Here is a 25,039-nt window from a genome sequence, read left to right on the forward strand (position 1 = left end):
CTCTCAATATGCGCCAGCGCCACAGTCTTAACATGTCACTGCCGTGTAAGGTCACGTGACATGTGCTATGACTGGCTGACCAAAGCGCATTGCAGTAATGCAATTGAATTTCAGCTCTTCGGAAGGTAACGTGTTGTAGTTGGTGGAATTCGTGGGAAATTATATTGTTACTTGACGTGGAAAAATGTATTTTATCTCGGGATGTAGTGTATTTTTAACGGGGAAAATATATAATTTTAGCCAGGAAATGCAAAAAAAAAGAAAAAACGGATTTCTTTTTTTTTAATTGCCCACAAATACACCATGTGTTGAACTATTCAGGTTTCATGCTATGATGGATTGTAATGGAAGACATGAAAGAAAATTCTTAGGTAACAGATCACTGTTACTATTCAAATAAGTATTTTATGACACCCAGAACAAAGCTTTCTTTTCCCATTAACTCTCAGCTACATGATTGGCCCCAGAAAAAACTTGATTTGTACGCTCTAACAACACCACATACACACCAGCCCCACCATAAGCAAAACGTGTCTAATCAAGGGAAGGGAGACCAGTAGCAATGAACACTTGGATCTGCTACCTGAATTTAAATTTTGTCAAATATATTACACTGGTATGTGCTATTAATGAAGATGATTGATTACATGAGTGGCTTCTCCATCAACATGCTACTTTTCTATTTCCCATATGTGCTGCACTTTTATTTCCCCTCTGGCTTCATATCAGTATATACCGTAATTATTTTCTTTTTTGGCATTTTGAATCTTCCTTGGAATAATATGCAAAAAAGGCAATCACTCACCTATAGTGGATTGATGTTGGTACATAGAACAGGCAAAAAGAAACAGTATTCACATTAAATTTTGAAGCCTTGCTCTTCCTCTTACACAAGTACACACAATCACACACGGTGTCACACAGACAACCAAATGCGTGCTCCTGCAGCAAGATTAACTACTGATCATCAGTTATTGAGAGCAGTTGCCTGGGCAGATGAAGATGGGGAGGGGACAAGGAAGGATGCATGAGACAAGGAAGGGGTAGCAGGATTTTGTGAGACAGCATTTTCGGCTGATGACTCAGTGGCTGCCCAGCGAGATGAAAGGAGTTCCAAGAGTAGATCATGTAAGAGGGAGAGGGAGGGGAGGAAAGAAGAGTAAGGTAGAGATGAAGAAGGAGTCAGACACACAGACGGAGAGAGAGGGAGAGAGGCTGCCTCCATGTGGGGGACGAAGAATGGTGGGAGAAGGCAGTACACAATGTGATCAGGGAAAGAGTGGCATGGACAGAAGAAAGAAATAAAAGGGAAGAGGAGGCAGTGGGAAGCAGGTTAGCAGAGGTTTAGGTCAGGGGGATTGTGAGAGTGCACGGTATGTTGGAGAGACACCTGTGTAGTTCAGAGAATCTAGTGCTGGAAGGGAGAATCCAAATGCCTTGCACAGCAAAGCAGCTATTGAAACCGTTTGTGTTGTGGCATGCAACATATCCTATAACTGGTTGGTCATGCGTGCAATTTGGCAATGGCCATTTATGTGAGTAGATAGTTGGTTACTTTTTATTCCCAGACAGAATGCTGTACATGAATTGCAGCATAGCTGATGTATAAAGTGGTTGCTTTCACATGTGGCCCTCCTTTTTATTGGGTAGGAAATGCCTGTGGCAGAAAGTGGTGGTTGGGTGTATGGGACAGGCCTTGCAACTGGGTTGACCACAAAGAAATGAACTGGGGGGGTACAGGATTTGGAGCAACATGGACTAATTCCGTTAGTTGGGTGGGTGATAGAACATTACTTTGGGTTATGTGGATAGGATTTACTCTCGTTTCAGGGCACAATCAGAGGTAGTTGAAGCTCTAAAGAAAGATGTGACTTGAGCTTTTCAAGGCCAGGGTGATACTGGATGATCAGAGGAATGCTGTGTGGTAGCTGGTTAACAGGTTTACTGATGTCAGAGAAGGAGATGGCACAGGAGATTCACAATGGTAGGTGTGGAAATTAGATGCAAAAATACACAAGAATGATGGAGGAAATGTGAACACTAGGAATAATTAAAATTATTGGTGGGTAGAATTTAGGACATGAAGATGCATCAACAATTAGTGCAATCATGTAGTCATGTGTTGTGAGCGAATGAGACCATTAATAAATTGTGGCTCAGAAGTCAGAATGTATGGGGTTTTGAAGGTCACCATAAAACAAAACATTGGAAAGAAGAGAAATAACAGAAACTGCACAGAGTAGTGCATTATACAATAGTACAAAGGAAAGCAGCACAGAGTTGTGGAATTGCCATTAGGCAAAATCAAACAATGGGAAGTCCAGGTTGGAATATCAACAATTATAGAGAGGATAGATTGCTACTCAGTGTAAAGATGTCACATTGAGCTGCAGATCGGTACAAGGAAAAAACTGTTACACCTAAGGCCTATCACCAAAGCCTTCATCAGAAAAGAAAAATACACACACATTCACACAAGAAAGCACACCTCACACCCACATGACTGCTATCTCTTGCTGCTCAGGATGGACTGAAACTGAAATGTATCAAATGGGAGTACTAGTCTGTAATGGAACAGGGAAGTGGAATGGATGGCAGGGTATGGGCAGGAGAAGAGTAAACAATGCTGCATGAGTCAGTGTGCAGTGACTAGACATGGCAGACAAGCCTACCTCTTGCAGCTTCAGGAGGCTGTGGGGGATGGAGAGACGAGCAAGGTGGTGGTGGGGGGGGGGGGGGGGGATAATAAAGAAGAAAGGAGAGGAGCAGAGAAGGCGAGAAGATCAGTGGGTGTATTGGCAAGGAGCAGTGCACAATGAGGGTGAGGGGACATGAGTTTGGAGAAGGTGATAGGATGGATGGGGCAGAAACCTTAGCAAAAGATCTTGCTGAAAACCCAAGGAAATTCTGGTCTTACGTAAAATCGGTAAGCGAGTCAAAGGCTTCCGTCCAGTCACTAACTGATCAGTCTGGCCTGGCAACAGAAGACAGCAAAACGAAAGCTGAAATTTTAAATTTAGCATTTAAGAAATCTTTCACACAGGAGGATCGTACAAAAATACCGCCGTTTGAGTCTCATACAGATTCCTGTATGGAGGACATAGTGATAGACATCCCTGGGGTTGTGAAGCAGCTGAATGGGTTGAAAATAAATAAATCACCAGGTCCTGATGGGATTCCAATTTGGTTTTACGGAGAGTACTCTACTGCATTGGCTCCATACTTAGCTTGCATTTATCTTGAATCTCTTGCCCAATGTAAAGTCCTGAGCAACTGGAGAAAAGCGCAGGTGACACCTGTATATAAGAAGGGTAGAAGGACGGATCCTTAAAATTACAGACCAATATTTTTAACATCAGTTTATTGCAGGATTCTTAAACATATTCTCAGTGCGAATATAATGAATTCCCTTGAGACAGAGAAGTTGCTGTCCATGCATCAGCACAGCTTTAGAAAGCACCACTCCTGCGAAACACAACTCGCCCTTTTTTCACATGATATCTTGCAAACCATGGATGAAGGGTATCAGACGGATGCCACATTCCTTGACTTCCAGAAAGTGTTTGACTCGGTGCCCCACTACAGCCTCCTAACTAAGGTTACAGCATATGGGATTGGTTCCCAAACATGTGAGTGGCTTGAAGACTTCTTAAGTAATAGAACCCAGTATGCTGTCCTTGATGGTGAGTGTTCATTGGAGTGCCCCAAGGAAGTGTGGTAGGTCCGTTGTTGTTTTCTATCTAAATAATGACCTTTTGGATAAGGTGGATAGCAATGTGCTGCTGTTTGCTGATGATGCTGTGGTGTACGGGGAAGGTGTCCTTGTTGAGTGACCGTAGGAGGATACAAGGTGACTTGGACAGGATTTGTAATTGGCGTAAAGAATGGCAGCTAACTCTAAATTAATGCAGATGAATAGGAAAAAGAATCCTGTAATGTTTCAATACTCCATTAGTAGTGTATCGCTTGACACAGTCACGTCGATTAAATATTTGAACGTAACATTGCAGAGTGATATGAAGTGGGACAAGCATGTAATGGCAGTTGTGGGGAAGGTGGATAGTCGTCTTTGGTTCATTGGTAGAATTTTGTGAAGATGTGGTTCATCTGTAAAGGAGACCGCTTATAAAACAATAATACAACCTATTCTTGAGTACTGCTCGAGCGTTTGGGATCCCTATCAGGTTGGATTGAGGGAGGACATAGCAACAGTTCAGAGGCGGGCTGCTAGATTTGTTACCGGTAGGTTTGATCATCATGCGAGTGTTACGGGAATGCTTCAGGAACTCGGGAGTCTCTGGAGGAAAGGAGGTGCTCTTATCGTGAATCGCTACTGAGGAAATTTAGAGAACCAGCATTTGAGGCTGATTGCAGTACAATTTTATTGCTGCCAACTTATATTTCACGGAAAGACCACAAAGATAAGATAAGAGAGGTTAGGGCTTGTACAGAGGTATATAGGGAGTCATTTTTCCCTTGTTCTGTTTGGGAGTGGGACAGGGAGAGAAGCTAGTTGTGGTACGAGGTACCCTCTGCAATGCACCATATGGTGGATTGCGGAGTATGTATGTAGATGTATATGTAGATGTAGAAACTGTTGGGTGGAAGGTTTGGGGACACTAGGTCACCATAGGTTGAGGCCAGAGTGGAGAATGTGTTCTAAGGATAACTCCCATCTGCGCTGTTCAGAAAGGCTGGTGGTGGAGGGGAGGATCCAGATGGCCTGGGATGTGAAGCTGCCATTGAAATCAAGCGTGTTATGTTTAGCTGCATGCTGTGCAACTGCATGTTCCACTTTGCTCTTGGTCACGGTTAGGCACTGACCATTCTTCGTGGGTATAGCTGGTTCATAGTCACACCAATATAAAATGCTGATGAATGATTACAGCAGAGCTGGTAAATGACACGGATGCTTTCACATGTGGCCTAGTCTCTGTTATGCTAGGATAAGCACGTGACAGGACTGGAGTAGGAAATGGTGGGTGGGTGGACTGGGCAGGTGTTGCACCTGTTTCTTCCACAAGGACATGATACTCCTGCCAAGGGCTTGTGATTGGGAGTGGAAAAGGGATGGCCTAGAATGCTGTAAAGGTTGGGAGGGGTGGGGGAGGGGCTGATGGAAGACCACTTTAGGACAGGTGCAAGTAGGAAGAGTCTTGGGCAGGATGTCCCTCACTTCAGCTCAAGCTGATAAGTAATCAAAGCCTTGAAAAGGGATGTCGTACAGTTGTTCTACTTTAGCATGGTACTGGGTGACAAGAGCAGCTCTCCTTTGTAGCCTGTTCTCAGGGATAATATGAGAATTTGAGGTGTGTGGGGATGTGCCATCGAAAATCTACTTGCTCGCTAGGTCTGGGGGTAATGCCTTTTTGTGAAGGTTTTTGAGAGACCTTCAGCATACTGGGCAAGCCCTCAGAGAGGAGGATGTCAACGTCCATTAAGGTGGAAGGCTGGGTTGAGAAGGATCAAGTGAAGTGGATGGGAGAGAAGGTGTTGAGTTTGTGAAGGAACAAGGATAAGTTGTGGTGACCCTGAGTCAACATCATGAAGGTATCATTGATAAATCTGAACCAGATCAATGGTTTGCAAGAGCAAAATGGACCACCCATTTGCACACTGTCCAACTGAGCATAACGTGATAGATTTCAATGGCAGCTTCACAATCTGGGCCATATGGATCCACCCCTCCACCATGAGCTTTTCTGAACTGCACAGATGGAAGACATTCTTACAACACATTCTCTGCTCCCAAAATCATCCTTGCCTCAACCTATAATAACCCACTGTCCCCGAACCTTCCACTCAACAGCTTCCGCCCCTCTTTCCTACCAACATCACCCAACTCATGTCCCCCCACGCCCATTGTGTGCCAATTTACCCACAAATCATTTACCCTTCTCTACTCCTCTCCTTTCTGCTCCCCCCAGTTTTTTTTATTTTTCTCCCCTTCGCTTCTCTCCCTCTCCACAGCCTCACAACACTGCAAGTGGTAGCCTTGTCTGCCACCCGTAGTCCCTGAATGTTCCACCAGGCAGCTCTATTTCCTCGTCACCTCCCCCCCCCCTTCTCCCCCCCCCCCCCCCCCCCCCCCCCACACACACACATTGTACAGTGCTATCCCCTAAAGACTGTTGCTCTCCCATTCAGCATGTTTCATGTTTCAGTTTCAGTCTGTCCTGAGCAGCCAGGGATAGTGGTTACATGTGTGTGAGGTGTGCTTGCTTGAGTGAATGTGTGTGTGTTTTTCTTTTCTGGTGCAGGCTTTGGCTGAAAGCTGTATGTGTACCAGTCTTTTCATTTTGCCTCTCTGCTACTCAATGAGTCATCTTTACAGTGAGTAGCAATCTACTCTTTCCATAACTGTTGATATTTCAGCCTGGACTTTCCATTGTTTGATTATATCGAGTTATAATAGACACCACAAAATGTCATACAAATGCCAACAAGACATCAAAATTGTTGTTCATCTTTAAGTTGTAGTTATGGTCCCATGAAGTTTTCCATGCTGATCTAACCTGTAGTAGCCTCTTTGTCACTGAATGACTACTGCTACCAAAATTCATTTGAAATTGCTTACTATAGTCCCTTGCCTCCCTTTACAATTTTTACCCCCCACACTACCTTCCATTACCAAACTGATAATCCCTTCATGCTTCCAGGGTCATCCTATCAACTGTCCCTTCTTTTGTTCAAGTTGTCCCATAAATTTCTTTTTTCCCCATTTTGATTTAGTACCTGCTCATTAGTTACTTGGTCTACCGTACTCTCCTGATCTTCAACATTCTGCTGTGGCACAACATTTCAAAAGCTTCTATTCTTTTATTGTTAGAACTGTTTATTGTCCACATTCCACTTCCATACAATGCTGCACTCCAGATCAATGCCTTCAGAAGATACTTCCTAACATTTAAATTTGTATTATATGTAAACACATTCCTCTTTTTCAGAAATGCTTTTCACACTGTAGCCAGTCTGCATTTTATACCCTTTCTACTTGGGCCATCATCAGTTATTTTGCTTCCACATTCTTAGCTGATCCTGATGGAATTATAATGTCATCAGCAAACCTCGAGGTTTTAATTTCTTCTCTCATACTTTAATTCATTCTCCAAATTTCTCCTTGGTTTCTTTTATTGTCTACTCAGTATACACATTGAATAACATCATGTATAGGCATATGTTCACAGTTCACCTCCATACAATGCTACACTCCAGATTAATGCTTTCAGAAAAGACTTCTGAAACACTTAAATTTATATTTGCCAATAGAGCACTTGATATTTATACAGCTGCCTCTCTTTTCTCCAAAGGTCTCTTTAGTTTTTATGTCGGTGGAATCCATCTTTCTCCTATTAATACATCCTCCTATGTCCTTGCATTGCTCATCCACCCCTGTACAATTTCTGTGCCTCATTCCCTTCTTGACTACTGCTTCTTTTTCATGTCCTTCAAACTCATAACTGCAGTCTGCTTTTTGTATAAATTGTAAATAACCTTTGCATGCTGTATTTTATCACTGCTACCTTCAGAATTTTCTAAGAGTATATTCCAGCCAACATTATAAAAAGCTCTCTGTAATGTTACAAAAGCTATAAATGTGGGTTTACCTTTCTTCAGTCTATCTTATAAGATAAGTCATGGTGTCAGTATTGCCTTTGCATATTCCCAGAGTTCTCTGGAACCCAAACTGACCTCCCCTAAGATAGGCTTTTATCGTTTTTTTCTGTTCTTCTGTACATAATTCAAGCCAGTATTTTGCAACAGTGAATTATTAAACTGATAGTTGAGTAATATTCACACCTGTCAGCACTTGCCTTATTGAGAATGAAGTTGTTATACCCTCCTTTAAGTCTGTCTCATATATGTTGAAAGCCAGATGGAACTGATTTGTTACAACTGGCACTCCCAAGGATATCAATACTTACGACAGAAAGTCATCTGCTCCAGGGTCCTCGTTTTGACCTAAGTGCTTCAGTCCTCTCTCAAATTCTTCTTACAGCATCATATCATCCAACTCATCTTTATCTAATTCCTCTTCCATTTTTTTAAATATTGCATCCAGGTCATTTTCTTTGCATAGCCCATCAGTATATTCCTTCACCTTACACTTTTCTCAGTACTGGCTTTCCATCAGAGCACCAGATATTTATACAGCTGCATCTTTTTTCTCCAAATGTTTATTTAATTTTCTTGTTGGTGAATCCATTTTTCTCCTAATCATACATGCTTCTGTATCCTTACATTTCTTGTCTGTCCTTCTGCACTTCCCATCAGTTTCTTTTTTAGATGTCTGTGTTCCCGTTTCCCTGCTTCATTTCCTGCATTTGTATAGTTTCTCCTTCCATCAATATCTTATGCATTATCCAAGGATTTCTATTGAATATTATCTTTTTGCCTATTTGACATTCACCTTCTGCTGCCTTCACTATTTCATCTCTCAAAGCTACCTATTTATCTTCTATTGTGTTCCTAATACCTGCTTAAGCCAATCAAAGCTGAATATCCCCTTTAAAACTTTCAACAATCTCTGATTCTTACAACTTATCTAGACCCATGTCGCTAAATTCTTCAGTTTTAATCTGCAGTCAATAACTAATCAGTTAGGCTATAGTTCACATTTGTTCCTAGTCATCTTTTGCAGCTTAACATCTGGTTTCAAAATCTTTGTCTTACCATTATGTAATCTGTTTGAAACCTTCCTGCATCTCCAGACCTGTTCCACCTACACAAGTTTCTTTCATGATTTTTAAACCAAGTATTAATGATGACTACATTATGCTTTGTGTGAAATTTTATCAGGCTAATTCTCTCTTTTCTTTCCACCAGCACATATTGTCTTACTGTTTTTCCTTCTCGTCCTTTTTGTACCATCAAATCTTAGTTCCCCCATCACAATTAAATTTTAATGTCCCTTAACTGTCTGAATAATTTCTTTTATCTCATCAAACATTCTCTCAGTCTCTTCACCATGTGCAGAGCTATTAGACATATAAACTTGTAGTACAGTGGTAGATGTAAGGCTTGCATCTGTCTTGGTGCTTACTATGCTGTCATAGTAGCTCACCTGCATTCCTATTTTCTTATTCGTTATTGGACTTCTCCTGCATTACCCCTATTTTGTATTGATTACCCTATAATGATGTGACCAGAAATCCTATTCATACTGTCACTGAATTTCACTAATTTCCCTCATATCTAAACTCAATCTATCCATTTCCCTCTTTAAATTCCTATACCTGCTTACCTGATTAAAGTATCCAACATTCCGTTTTCTGACCTGTAGAATACAGGCTTTATTTTTCCTAATGAAGACAGCCTCCTGAGTAGTCCCTGCCTAGAGATCTGAATGGGAGACTCGAAAATATCTTACCCAAGAAGACACCAACATCATTCAACCATACAGTAGAGCTGCATACCATCAGGAAAAATAACTGCTGTCTTTTCCTCTTGCATTTGGCTGTTTGCAGTAGTAGCATATTAGTGCCATATTGGCTGATCTTATAAGGTCATATCAATCCTCCAGACTATAGGCTAAGCAATTATTGAAAAGGCAGTCACCCCAAAACACATCTTTGTCTGAGCTCTCCACAGATACCCCTTCGATGTGGTATGGCTGTTTGTATGGTACCGGCACACAAGCCACCCCAGGTTGGTAGGGTCCTTTCATCATACATAATAAACTAAAATTTTCATCAGTGGTATTTGCAGGGTGTTTTACAGAGTTAACTGATCTTAGCATGAATACTATGCTTGTTTTGATAGATGATATGTAGATATGGTCATTGCACAGCTGTGGGTAGAGTAATGCCACACTCAGGTTCTGCCTATTCTTGTCCAAGAGAGTTGGAATTCCATCTCTAATGAAGTTCATGGGAATTAAATTCTTACTTTCCATCACTACATTAACCCTTTCTGATCCACTCTTGGACTACGTCCAGTGTTATAGTTTTCCATTATGGCTCTGTTATCGGACAATGTCCAACATGGTACCATTATTGTGCCTTGTGTCCAGTCCATTGTTGGAATTTGTTAGCTGCATGGCAGCACTTAGTATGTACATCTGACAACTCAAAGCATGTTGAATTCACATGTTTCTAGTAGGATAATGGCTGGTAGAAAACGTGTAAGTGATGATGTTGGCTGGTGGCTACTCAAAGACACTGAGGATGAAGCTGAATTTATTGATGAAAGTGATTCTAGTGAATGAGTATCTACCAGTGAGAAAAATGCGCAACCTGTAGTAAATATCGGGAAAGTTTATCGTGATGGTGACAATGATCTCATGAATTTTCCTTTTGTTACGCAGCAATGTCTCACCATTCCTCATGGTGTTTGATCAAAATCCAAACTTGAATATTTCCAACTCTTCTTCAGTCTTATTAGTGAAATTGTGAATGCTACAAATATTTATGCTAAAGAAAAGAAACAGGAAATCACTCCACATACAAAACATTCAATTTGGCACTCATGGAGAGATGTTTCATTATAAGAGTTAAAGGCTTTTCTTGGTGTAGTATTGTTTGTGGCCTTGAATTTGAAGGTGAAATTAGTTGCCTGTGTTATAGAAGACTGGCTAGAATAAGCACCATCATCTCCCTCAAAAAATGATTATGTTTTTTCTCACATACCGTATTATGGAAAGACAACTACAGAAAGCCTAAGTCATCCAGATTTACTTTTTGCAACGTGAGTGGTGATTCACTTGGCACAGCAATTGCTAGCTTGTGTGTGTGGTTCAGGCTATCACATCTTTACTGACAGGTTGTACACAAGTCCTCAACTCACTCAGAAATGGCACAAAATGAAATTTCCTCTAACAGTTGCAGTTATGCCTTATAGGAAGGATTTCCCATGTGATTTCAAGAAGACAAAACTTATTGAATGTGAGTTATGTGCCTATAAAAGTAATATGAAAATTATGTATCTTTCATTCCATGACAAGAGTTTAGTGATAATGCTGGTTAGAGTTGGGTAGAAACTTTTGCCCTCAAACCCAATTGATCACTGATTGCAGGAAGAAAGAGCCTGTGCAGTTCCCGCTGTTTCTTTGGAATACACTAAGTTTGTGGGTGGGGTAGACAGGTAGGATCAGTACTGCAGTTGCTGTGGCTTTTATTATACAAATATACAAGTGGCAGAAAAAATTATTCTCCTGGATGATTGAAGTTGCTATAGTGATCAGGTAGACTTTTTACTCAGCAGACAAATATGTATGTGGAGAACAAGTGCAGACTCATCTTTCCTAGAGAAGGAGTCTAATCAGATAGCTAATCAGTGAGCGAGAAATACCGATTCAAAGAAGAGAGGAAGACTATCATTGTCTGACTCTGAGGAGAGACTAAGTGGGAAGATGCATTTTATACTGCAAAATTGGGGAAAGAATCAGTGAAAGATTCCATGGTTTGAAGCAAATGCAAGGCAAAAGGGAGAAGAAAAGAAACAATTTTCTACAGCAAAACATGCAAGATGAAGTACAGACTTCAACTGGGAGAATGTTTTAAGAAGTACCACACAGAAAAAAATTATAAACAACCATAAACATAAACACTATATTATATTTCAAAAATTAGTGTAAAAGAAAATAAAGTTGTAATCCCTTTAATCCTCATCTGCATAAAATAAATAAGTGTTGGGGAGAATGAAGTGAGTATGGAAATTGGATTGTAAAGAGTTAAGTAGTTGTTACAATAGGGAAGGAAAATGTGATTTCCTTGTATTAATCTTCTGTTGCAGCATATGTGACATCCCACGAAAAATGCATGATTGTATATAAAAATGAAATGCCAAACTTCATACAGTCTTATGCTTTCTGGACCAACCTGTATGCCTCAAATTGATGTTGTACATGTTTCTAGCTAATATAACTTTACTCTCTGCTAAGTGCAAAGTTCATGTTAGTTTCTATTCTTTCTTTTAAATTATCTGAAAATTTTTAGTGCACATTCGTACAAAGTAGTTAACTAGCTGGCTAGCTTCTGTATCATATGAACAAGAAGGAAGTGAAAGATATGGATGGTAATCAGCAGAACAGACAGAGAAAATAAAATGCAGAGAACTATGATCAGCTACAACTTTTTCTCCTTTCTTCATCAACATGCAATATCTACATATACATATATACTCTGCAAATCACTTTGAGGTGCATGGCAGAGGGTAAGCCCTATTGTACAAGTATTAGGGTGTCTTTCTGTTCTACTCTCATAAGGATCATGGGAAGAATAACTGTTTGAATGCCTCTGTGCATGCAGTTATTATTCCTATACTCACAATCTGTATGTGAGCAATACATAGGACGGTATAGTATATACCTAGAGTAATCATTTAAAGATGGTTCTTGAAAAATTCTTAAAAGATTACACAAAGCTATGACCATTCATGGTGCCCTTCTCTATTTATATTCAATATCCCCTGTTAGTCCTATCTGGTATAAGCCCCATACACTTGTGCAATATTCTAGAACCAGTCACACGAGTGTTTTTGTAAGCAATCTCCTTAGTAGACTGATTGCACTTCCAGTACTCTACCTGTAAACCAAAGTCTACCACCTACTTTACACACAACTGAACCTATGTGATCATTCCATTTCATACCACTGCAAAGTGATACAACCAGATATTTGTATGAGTTGACCAATTCCAACAGTGACTCATCGATATTATAGCCGTAGGATACTAGAGTTTTTCGTTTTGTGAAGTGCAAAATTTTACATTTCTGAACATTTAAAGCTAATTGCCCATTCCTGCACCACTTTAAAATCTTATCAAGATCTGACTAAATATTTATGCAGCTTCTTTCAGATAGTACTTCATTATAAATAACTGCATCATCTGCAAAAAGCCTGATTGTACTATTGATATTGTCTGCAAGGTCATTAATATAAAACATGAACAGCAAAGGTCCTAACACACTTTCATGGGGCACACAAGAAGTTACTTATACATGTGACAATGTCTCGTCATTCTAGATAACATGCTGCATCCTCCCTACCATAAAGTCCTCAGTCCAGTCACAAATTTCATCTGATACCCCATGTGATTGTACTTTTGACAATAACTGTAGGTGTGGTAGTGAGTCAAATGCTTTTTGAAAATCAAGAAATACATCATCTACATTATTTCCTTGATCCAAAACATTCAGTATGGCATGTGACAAAAGTGCGAGTTGGGTTTCACTAGATTAATGTTTTCGAAATCCATGCTGGTTGGCATTCTGTAGAAGATACCTCATTATGTTTGAGCTCAGAATATGTTATAAGATTCTACACCAAATCTTTGTCAAGGATATTGGATGGTAGTTTTGTGGATCACTTCTGCTACTCTTCATTTAGATGGGTGTGGCCTGTGCCTTTTTCCAAGAACTGGGCCTGGTTTTCTGTTCAAGGGATCTACAATAGATTATAGTTAGAAGAGGGGCAAACTCAGCTGCAGATTCAATATAGAATCTGACAGGGATTCCATCGGGCCCTGGGACATTTTTAACAATTTCAGCTGTTTCTCAACACCAGTAACACTAAAACATATTTCATTCATCTTTTCAGTGGTATGAGGATTAAATTGGGACAATTCTCCTGGATTTTCCTTTGTAAAGGAACATTTGGAAACAAAGATAAGCATTTCAGCTCTTACTTTGCTACCCTCTTTTTTAGTTCCTGTCTCTTTCACTGGGGACTGTACACAGCTTTGGTGCCGCTAACAACCTTTACATATGACCAGAATTTCTTTGTGTTCTGTGAACGATCACAAAAGTATTTGGTTTCCTTTCAGGGTTACTGTAGACTGTTCTCTTTTGATGCTTGTGTTTCTGTCAGTTTATCTGTGATCATAAACATAATTGTTTCTTATGACTTCAAACAGTTCCCTTCCAATACACAGTAAGACTAAATAAGTCCAACAGTTTTGCATTACATGCAGATTCTTCAGTGATCAACATACTACACAATTTCTAATAAAATTGTCATCACAAAAGTTATATGATGCATAAACAGTAATTGTAAAACTAATTATATAATTTTTAACAAACTATGGTATTAAGCTTTGAAAAAATAACTATTTTATTTTTATTTTGGAAACTGAGTGCTACATATTCTACCAGTATGGAATATATTTGTATTATTTATAGTGGTGTAATTAAAGCTTACTTAAAAAGTAATTTTGGTTCACGGGAATTGAAAAGCTGAAATTTTGTTTTATTACTACATAACATTTAGATTTACATAGTAATAGAGAAATTATGCATATCTAACATATAGCTGTAAAATGCAAACCATTTCTTTTAGTCCGTTCTGTTTAAACAACAAATATTGCATCAAAACATGTACACTAATTTTGTTCATTTTCAGTCCATGTAAATGATGACAGGAATGTGATTCCAGATAAAGCTCTTAAGCAAGTTGTTTCTGACTTATCAAAACAGGGGATGATTTTTGATGGTGTTTTTAAGGCTACAGCAAATGGCTCTGATGTTGAGTCTTTGATAGATTCTAGTAAGTATATTTAACAAATTCCAAAATTTATTTTTCATGTTATTAATGAAATTGGAACCTATAACTTTATTTTTATTAATTCATTGACTTACTAGCAAATAGGAGTATGTTATTCTCTGTATCTTTTATTTATTATTTATAGTTTTTTGATCTAACTGAAGGAAAGCAGTATTTAAGTAGCTCTGTTTTCATTTCTCTTCAAAGACAAGAAAATAGTTGGATTTAAAGAGCAGCTAGATGTCAATGTTAAGTATACTGTTTTATTTCTGACTGCCTTTTTTCTTTTCACGTCATCTAATCTAGATATGGAGCAAATACAGGATGTTTCAAAAAGAACTTTACAACCTTAAAAATTTGTCTCAATTTATTGAAATAAGATATAGAGCTCAGTATAGTGTTATTTTTTAGGGAAACGCATCAAGTTATTTTTAAAACCTTAAACTAAAGATGTTGTATGTGGCTTCCATTGGTTATCCTGCAAAATCCCATCGGAAGTCAATTTCTTCCCAGACTCACTGTAGCATTGCAGATGTAACTTAGAATTTACGCTGCCACTGAGCAAGTGGCAGCGTAAATTCTTGCTCTAAGTTTAGGTAGAGAGCTGGCACAGGAGGTAAAAACATGATATCCTTGATCAATCCCCATAAAAAAAATAAGGTGGTGTCAAGACTGGGGAATGTGGGGACCATGCAACTGGCACATCACAGCCAATCCATTGACCTGGAAAGTGGTCCCTGAGAGAATCTTGGATGTCAGCCATGTAGTGGGCTGGTGCACCATCTTACATGAAGTAAACATTTCGTTCTTGGTCATCCTAACCAATCTGTGGTATCAAAAATTGTTGTAACATATCCAGACAAACAGAGAAAGTTTCTCGTTGACAACTCTTTCTATTCTGTAGAAGAATTTCTGCTATTTAATTTGTGATGTGAATGTATAATGATTTGTTTCACATCATTACAATCTATTGTGCAAAATGATCCATGGAACATGTTACTAACTAACTAAATAAATAACTTTATGTTTGTTCTTTCCATGCAATGGATAAACTTTTTTTAAAATAAAAAGCTAAAATTAAATGTTTCCTTTCAGTTTATGTGTCTGGCAGTCCTCTGATTATAATATGTATTTTTCCAGCTTGCATACAAAAAATTAATCTTTGTTGTACTCCTTTTACCTCTAAAACAAGAATGTATAAACTCTCAGTACATCACTATTATTGTTTCATGCACTACATAATCATTCTTTGAATTACTTTAAGGAATGGAAACTTTCCAATTTGAGAAAATTGCAATTATTTATTTATTTGCCATTAAGGAAAAATATTAATTTATTTGTCCATCTATAGACAGTAAGAAATGTATCGGTGTTGTCAACATATATATGTACGCATTACAGACACATATGTATATTACATAATGTCTACAAGAACAAATACATAAATAGATATGGAGATAAAAAGGATAATTTATTCCTTGCAATTTCAGTACTTGAGATAATGCAACAATCCTTTATGTTGTATTGGGTACTAATCCAAGTAGATTTTTACCCACGTAAGACAGGATACAATATGTAAAATGTTTGCTTTTCAGGCTATATTTGTAAAATGTTGATGTTTAGATCTCTCTAAGTATGAATATTTACACTTCTACAATGTGACATTAATTTACTCAAAACTCTATCAAGTGACTGCAGAAAAGTATCAATATTTCGAAAGGAGGATCTATGCATACCAAAGAAAGGAGCAATGCAAAATATGGATGTGAGAACTGTGATTCTGAAATCTTTGTGAACACAAAATTTTTTCACACACAGCACTTTTCCTGTGGGGGTTCCTTACACTCAAGTAAATGGCAGCACCACCACCTTTAATGTTTGTTCTTCAGTAAGATGTAGTTAGGTTACAGCTGTCTCATTTGAAATAGTGAATGTAATCTATTGATTTCTGGTGTTCTGTAACATCTACAACATGTGGCACCCATCCTTTTCTAAATGATTCAAAAGCATCTATTTTGTTTCCTGTGCCTTGTACATCATAATGCAAAACCTATATATTATGCTTGTGTGAATTTAAGCCTGTGTTAGGCATATGTGATTCACATACACTGGCATTATCTAGCGTACATTGTCAGTCTGAAAAGTTCTCCCCTGATAGTGAAAATGACAATTTATGTTTTCAAAGGAGTTTTATTTTTCAATATAATCTCCTCAAATGTGAATACTTTTCATTCAGCAGTGTTCCAGTGCATGGCAATGTGATTTGCGGATAGTGTTCTGTTTTACTTGTATATTTCTCTTTGATTTGAATTTGGTATTACATTTTAGCATGACACAAATAATTTGATATGTGACCTTTTATGATGTCCGCTGATGTTGATTTGATCATAATTTGTTGTAACATGATCTATTGAACTACTGTGTGTCTTAATCATTGTAGTGGGTACTACTCCAAGTAGATCTTTAGCCCCATAAGATAGAATACTTTCTGCAGTGTTCATCCAGAACACTTTCTTGACTTCCTTCACATGGATCATGTTGGATGTTTTCAAGATCACATTTAAACTTGGCCTCTGTATGTCCATCTTTCCAGAGATGGTTGTGGGACCTCAGCTGTTCAAATCAAATGTTCAGCAGATGACATTTGAAGTGATCACTGTATCAAAAATCTACAGATACAGTCTCTGAATGCTGGCACCTATTTTGACCAGAACAGTAGTTGGTATCTTCCTACACATTGGCCAGGGGGCTGAAGATCACTTATCACCAAAACTGTTAGTCCATTAAAATCACAATTTGGAAATTAGATGGCTGAAAGGTGTTTGATTTGACATTCTGTAAACTTGGCTGCCCATTTTTTCATGGTGGAAACTGAAGGTGAACAGCCACCATATGTATTTATAAGACACAACTGAATTGTGGTCAGTGTTAAAACTTCTTTTGCAAAGAATTAAATCAGTGCACGACACTCAATTTTTCTATTTTTGTCACCACTACTGCTTCAGACAACTGCCTACAGTCAGCTGCTGACTGGAATGATTTGCAATTTGAGATGGTGTCAACTAATATTTGTATGAACGTAAGGTGTAAAATATCATGTGTGTAGTGCTGTGATCTCTGGGTGAGGCTAAGAACTTTTCAGACAGCCCTTGTAGCACTGGTGGAGGATTTTATTGCCCTATCAAAACTTCACAATTGTTTTGCAGATGTATTGCTTCAGAGGCATGGCATTTAATGACTGGTTTTTGCAAGACTTTGTAATTTTTGTCCTTGAGAGAATGGCCTCTGTGTGGTATAACACTGCAACACTGCACATTCTTACCAGGTCCTCTTTTTTTTTTTCTGTTTTTTCTAGTGGGTGAAATATAGTCAGAATCACAATGTTTCAACATTCGCTATTACGATGAATCTATTGCTTAAATACATTAATGCAAAAACCAGTAGTACACAGTAATTGTGTTTGTACAGTAAAGAATCACTTCACTTAAGTTGTTTCTGGTTGAATCTTGTGGAAAATGTACATGTTTTACATTGGCTTTGTTTTGTCTAGGGGCTTGCTTTGCTGTTAGATACAAATTGTAACATGTGTATAGAAACAAAATATGCTAATAATTACAAGCTTTGGCATTTCCTACAGTGAACATGGATAAAAAACAATCAAATAAAAAATTAGAATTATTCTACATTACAAGTTACAAATTTGATAGAATTGAAATGCATTATTTTGAAATGAGGAATAAATAATTCAAATGAATATATGTCACCAGTTACTACCTAACAAAATTTCATTGCCAGCCTCATCATTGCAGTTTCTTGCTGTGCCCTCCTTTGAAATTTGCAGACAAAATGTTGTCATAATTTGCAGACAAAATGTTGTCATCACTTCGTATTCCTTGTACTTCTGTTTAATATACTTCTTTACCTACAGTCACTCCTGTATTTTCTTTTTCTGTCACTTTTTTATCACAATAAATGCAACACAAGCTCCCAAGCAAAGAAGGGGATTCATAGTAGACTGCTTGCACAATGAGGTTTGTTCTTTTGACAAATTTTTTTGCATACCCTTTTATTCCCTTGCATCTGTGATTGAGCATGATGAAAGAGGCATGGTGTGGATGTACCTAAGCACACAGCAGAATGGGGCATGTGACTCTCTGCCTGGATACACCAAGAGCTGTGATACACACAAGTCAAAAGATGATAATACAATACATCAATTATCAAAGCTACAGTTACAAAAGTTTTGAAAGTAGATTTTATGTTCTGTTCTTATGTCACTTCTTCAGATTTAAATGTGAAATAAATAACATTTTTGATAGTGATCATTGACATAGTTCAAATTTAAATATGAGACTTAAATGAACAAAAGTTTGATTTACTTTTTAATTAAGCGGATTTTAATGTTTGCACATTGACAAGATAGTTTGTTTGGCTTTAACTTTGTTGACAAAACAGTGAATTACTATATTTCCACAAAAATGTCTTCTGTATCATGGAGTCGTGTACTTCATATATTGTGAGGTCCACTACTTGAAATATCTATACTGCTATATGTAACAAAATGAGCTCTATTGGTCAGTTCCATTACAACAGTTAACTTACTGTTTACTATTTCTTGAGTATATGTTATTAGTGAGTCCAACCCTAATCTGTTGAGATGTAGACCATGGTTGTGTGTAATCGTCATCCTTTTCAGCTTATGTCAACAAATGTTACATTTTTAAACTTGTGCATATATTTTGGATTTCTTGATTTGCACTTTGCACCCCTTTACTTACATATAGCCAACCTGGTATGTCATGACAGCGTGGAATGGAGATGATGATCACATTTGAGCTTCTCAGCTCATTCAGTGTCGTTTTGATTGAAGTGACTAGGTCTTCTACTTTGTCTCGTCCTATGTCATTTGTTGCCACCAAGAACCTGAAAAAAACCTTTGTTTGCTAATGCTGTTATCTCACCATGGTTCATAAAGACACTGCCCGAAATTTCATGGCTGGTGTAACTGTGCTAGTTGTTTTGTGACTGCTTGTAGAGTAAAATTCAGTAGCTAAGTTTTGCCCTTGACTATCTGCATCTAGACATATTGTACTTGTTCTTGCTAGTTAGTAGTTACTGATTTGAGGCCTTCCAGTACTTTTGGTGCTGCATGATAGCACTTTTTGCTTTATCAGTTTTGTTTATAGTAACTCGTAATGCATATGAGAAATTCTTAATTTTGGCTGAAACCTTCCTCTCTGTCATAATTACATTAAGGCCTTTGAATATGTCTGCTTGTGTCTGTATATGTGTGGATGGATATGTGTGTGTGTGCGAGTGTATACCCGTCCTTTTTTCCCCCTAAGGTAAGTCTTTCCACTCCCGGGACTGGAATGACTCCTTACCCTCTCCCTTAAAACCCACATCCTTTCGTCTTTCCCTCTCCTTCCCTCTTTCCTGATGAAGCAACCATTGGTTGCGAAAGCTAGAATTTTGTGTATATGTTTGTGTTTGTTTGTGTGTCTATCGACGTGCCAGCGCTTTTGTCTGGTAAGTCACATCATCTTTGTTTGCTAATATATATATATATATATATATATATATATATATATATATATATATATACCATCATCTTTGTTTGCTATATATATATATATAGACACACACACACACACACACACTCAAACACCATTCAGGACACAATGAGAGATCCTAATTTCAGTTTTCTGCAATGTGGGCTTGAAATGATTGGTTTTGAAAGATCTCTTCCTATTAATGATAATTACCTTTTCTCTCTTCTTGTGTGACAGTGCTGATCACGATGTGGAAGTCATTTTCTTGAGATTATTCCCATGCATCCGAAGATTTTTCTGCAATGGTTCATGATGCACATAGAGGGGAACAGGTCTACTTGAAGCTCATAGAAACAAAATACTTTTCATTCATGACTGATCCACTTTTTAGTTGTCAGACACTTAGGGACTGAATATATGTCCATACACCACGGTGGTCCATACACCATGTTGGATGAGAACAGAAGTGTTATGTTACAAACATTAAAACAAGTGAGGTGTTGCAAAAAATCTGAAGGTACAGCATTTTTAATTTTTCTGCCACCCTCTCAGATAAATTAATGCAGCATAATATGAATTAATATATCTTTGGCACATTCAGCTGGCATCTGTATGAATTAATACAACTCCTTTGTCTATGCTGATAAACCTTATAGATACCTACACAACTGCACCCTACTGTATACTGACATGATCCCCTATTAGTGGACTACAGTTTACAGTAGTAGTGCAATCCAATATCTTCAATTTTCTATCTTTAAACATTTTAAATTATGATTTTTGGCCTGTAAGTGTATGGAAGACCTTTATTGGAGTCCAAAATTTGAATCTGATCTTTGCCCAGGACATGTGAGCATTATAATATGCACACTTATGTTTACAAATAATTTACAAAAAGTGCATTTGAAAGCCCGAGTTGTTGCTCACCTTACTGAAGTATAACCATTGTCTGCTACTGGCATGGTTAAGCACATACATGGCACGTGGTGTATGTTGCATGCACACTTTGTGAGTTCATTGGTACCACTGCTACAGAAAGGTTGTCCAAGTTTGTGACACCATTTTTCTGGAAAAGTGTTTATCGCATTGCCTCAAAGTGGTTTGCTGTGGCATGTGCATACTGTGATTATTGATGCTGTGATGAGTAGGCTCATCATTTATGGCCAAAGGTAGTGATTCCCCATAATAATTCACATATTTCAGTGATCAAACCCAAGTTTAAAATGTTTTCTACTTTATTCTGAACCCTCCCTTTTGTAAAATGTCTGTCATCCTATGATTCTGTTGAGGGTCAAAATGTTTTTCTTTTCGTAAGCATTCACACCTTGTTTTTCACCTCGACTCATGGGTACACTAGTTTGCCATATTTGTTAAGCATCCTTCACAATCCTTTTTTGAGATGTTATATTTTGCGCCCAGGACAATTAAAAACCAATTTGATTTTGCATTTTATGTGGTTTTTGGCATCAGAGAAATTGAAAACTGATGTTATTTTGCTTTTTAAGCAATTTTTGGCCTCAGAACAACTGAAAACTGATTTATCTTTATGAGTGTGATACAACCTTGCTCAGTGGGTGGGCTTACCTAACTAACAGTGCTACAACTGTTGACTGCCAAACTTGTGCAGTCATGCACATTGCACTGTACAAGTGATGTAATGTGCAACTTAGACCAAAGCCATCATATGTCATATATAGCCCATATCAGTTTGAAACTGGAACTTTTATTATAAAAACTGATGACATTTCAACAATAACTCATGAATATTACCTAACATGGTTAAAATTTCATCAACACAGCCTAGTAATTTTCAGTTATAGAAAATATATTTATTTTTATCCATCCTTGAGTATTTTTATGCAATCAGTGTTGTCATAGAGAGTTTTAATATTACTGTACATATAAAATAAATACAGAAGTATCATATAAACTATTGACATACATGCTAAATACAAAATAGTTTACAGCTAAAAATAATTTAGTATTTCAAATCATCCCTAGAACAGTTTTGAAATTCTGAAATATTGGGGAAGTCTTTTCCTGTCAACCATTTTCCATTTATTGTTTTAAAGTCATTAAGTGAGACATGATACTCACATAAAGGTAAGGTATTAAATAATTTTATTCCCAGGTCTTTATAACTTTTCTGTGTTTCCTTTAATGTAGCTGTGGGCATATCTATCTGTTTCATTTCCCTAGTTTTATATTGGTCTATAGCTTCCCTTAACATGTATTTTTTTTTTTTTAAATCTTTGGTCGGCAACGTTATATAAAAGCTGATGGGACAGTCAATACTTTTATGTCTTTTAAAAAGTGGTCTACAGGAGGTTTTATAGTTAGTAACTCCAGAAATAGGCCTGATAGCCTTTTTTTCAGATCAAAAATTTTTTTTTTTTTTGACCCCTGGAGAATTGCCCTATATTAGGATACAATATGCAGATGGCGGTGAAAAAAGACATAGTGAGAGTTAAGTAACAGAGGTGTTGTTACCCATGTCTGTAGTTTAGCCAATAAGAAGGTAACTTGTTAGAGGTTTCTGCATACATGGTCTGTGTGTTTGTCTCAGTTAATTTGGTATCAAAGTATATACCAAGTAGATCAACAGCTGAGTACTCAGTTTCACAGCTTGTTAAACTGAAACTATATTAACTGTCTCTTCATAGTTGAAGGGTAGCACACTGAATTTGAACAGTGGTTTTTTTTTTTTTTTTTTTTTTTTTTTTTTACTTTCCCAGAACTAGTACATGTTGTGTCATCATCATAAAATACAGATTTATAGGAAATGCTACTATGAATATCATTCACAAATATTATAAACAGTAAAGGGCCAATCACAGAACCCTGAGACATGCCTCAGTTATATCTAAGTATTGGGACTTTTTCTTGGCTTCTGGTATAATAAAAATAAAAGAATATTGAAAAATTCTTCCTTCATACAGCAATATTTTCAGATACAGATAATGAGAAACACATTCCTTTAGAAAGTTTCTAAGTTATACTGTGAGATTATTGTCTAATCTCTCCAATTGAGAGAAGATGGATTGTCAGTGGAAGATCATCATTTGACATTCAGTGTAGAACAATGAAAGTTTCAGAAAGTAATGTTGCATGAGCTTGAGGCCATGTATTCGCTATGCACAAATAATGAAAAGAATTCATGATGCTCTGAGGCCACAAATATCAGTTTTCATTGGAAAGGTTTTTGCCTCCACAACATATGTTTTGCCCACTGTCATAACTCTGACGGCAGATATTAAAACTACGCTGCACAAATCTTTTACAATATGCTTAGAGAAATAAACCTTAATTTATTTCTCCTCTTTGTAAGTTTGCACATAAATATAATTGACACTGTAATTACACACATCTCCCTACAATAAAATGTTCAGTCTTCATAAACTTTCATTAAAACAGCAGTTCTCAGAAGCATTTAAGGAGGATATTAACTTGTTGTTGTATGACTTATTCAATTTCTTCAAACTGTCATTACCTTCATGAAAAATGCTTTTAATTTGTAGCTCTAAAGTTCTTCACACTTGTTTATAGTAATTCATTTTGTAACCATTTTGTAAATTTTACGTAGCATCTGGTTATTTTGGACAGCAATTAAGTCTCTTGTAACTGTAATCCTGTCAAAATTTACATTACTTGTCTTTGAAATTATACTAGAGTTAGAAATTTTATCTTGTGAAACATGGATGTCACTGGTTTCATCAATTGAATTTTCTCTTTCAGTAACTATATTGTCTTCACTATCATTACTATTAGTGTTCCTGACTGTTGTATTACTGAACCCACTATCAGTACTTAGCTTCAACTTAGGAATTTTGTCACTATCAACGTCAAGATGATCTCCTACCTCCAACAGTGTTTTACTGTTTTCTTTTAACTAATCACTGATTTCCAATTTGAGCTGTTCATTGTTAAATTTCATTTCTAATTTCAGTTCTAATTTTGTGCACCACTATTCTCATTTAAGTTTTAACATAAACTGTTCACTGTCTTCTATTTTGAAAACCTGAAACCATTGTCTTATTTGGACTTTTTTTCTATTTTTAAAGCCTGAAACTGTTCACTACTTTTTATTTTGAAAGCACAAGACTGTCCACTTATGTGGATGTGGTTTTCTACTTTGTTTTCTATTATGACCACCTGAAACTGCTCACATGTTTGAATGGAGATTGATCTCAACACTTCTGCTAATTTTTGTTTATGTATTCTGAACTACCCACACATTGATTCAGCACATTTCCAATGAGCCCACTCACATCTAGTGCTTTTATTACTCAGTTTTTATTATTTACTATGATATTAGAAACAAAATAGTCAAAACTACAGATTTGATAGCATGCACTTACCTCCTCCCATCCAGTAACTGAGCATAAATATATTTTGTTGGGCTTTTTATTCTCATCTGTTACTAATACTTGTTGCTTTTTGGAATAACCTGTTCACATTATTTTATCATCTAATGTTAGTTGCAGTTCACCTTCAGTCCTTGCATTCTACATATAACCTAGCAGATACTACCTTTCTCATGAAGTTTCTATGCAATTTCTCCTTTACTGTAATATACAAATCAACAACAGTGGCAACCAAAAATTAAAAGTGGCCTATCCACAATAATTACATGAATGTTCTCTGTTGAATAAAACTATCATATTTTCAGAACAAAACAAAAGTATTATTATAAAGATATGTTCATCAATGTGCATTTTTGCAGATTACTGCTTGCAGATATAAATATGTTACAACTAAAACATGACAGTATCCAAGACCTGAATTATATAACCAACTACATAGAACTGTTGCACCACAAATAATTTACTAAGTACACCTTGTGACGAAGGAAGCTGGGATTTTGTTACTTCCTCTCTTGTTTTGCAATCTGCCTCCTTAAATTTGTTTCTTCACTTTTAACTAATTACCATTAACATACAAGAGTATAATCTGCATTTTCATAAAAGAGGAAGGTTGGTCCTCAGTTTTAAAGAATGTAACACCAGAT

The 25,039-nt window shown here is 37.2% G+C and overlaps 1 protein-coding gene across 1 annotated transcript in view; it reads left to right on the forward strand.

Annotated features, from left to right (window-relative positions):
* Positions 1-25,039, forward strand: part of LOC124792201 (ionotropic receptor 25a) — a 436,300-nt gene that overhangs the window by 62,362 nt on the left and 348,899 nt on the right. Inside the window, exon 3 of the mRNA XM_047257921.1 lies at positions 14,339-14,482. Coding sequence (XP_047113877.1) covers positions 14,339-14,482 — 144 coding nt within the window. The remainder of the gene's footprint in view (positions 1-14,338; positions 14,483-25,039) is intronic.

This window comes from Schistocerca piceifrons, chromosome 1 (genome assembly GCF_021461385.2).
Source record: "Schistocerca piceifrons isolate TAMUIC-IGC-003096 chromosome 1, iqSchPice1.1, whole genome shotgun sequence".
Classification (NCBI taxonomy): Eukaryota; Metazoa; Arthropoda; class Insecta; order Orthoptera; family Acrididae; genus Schistocerca; species Schistocerca piceifrons.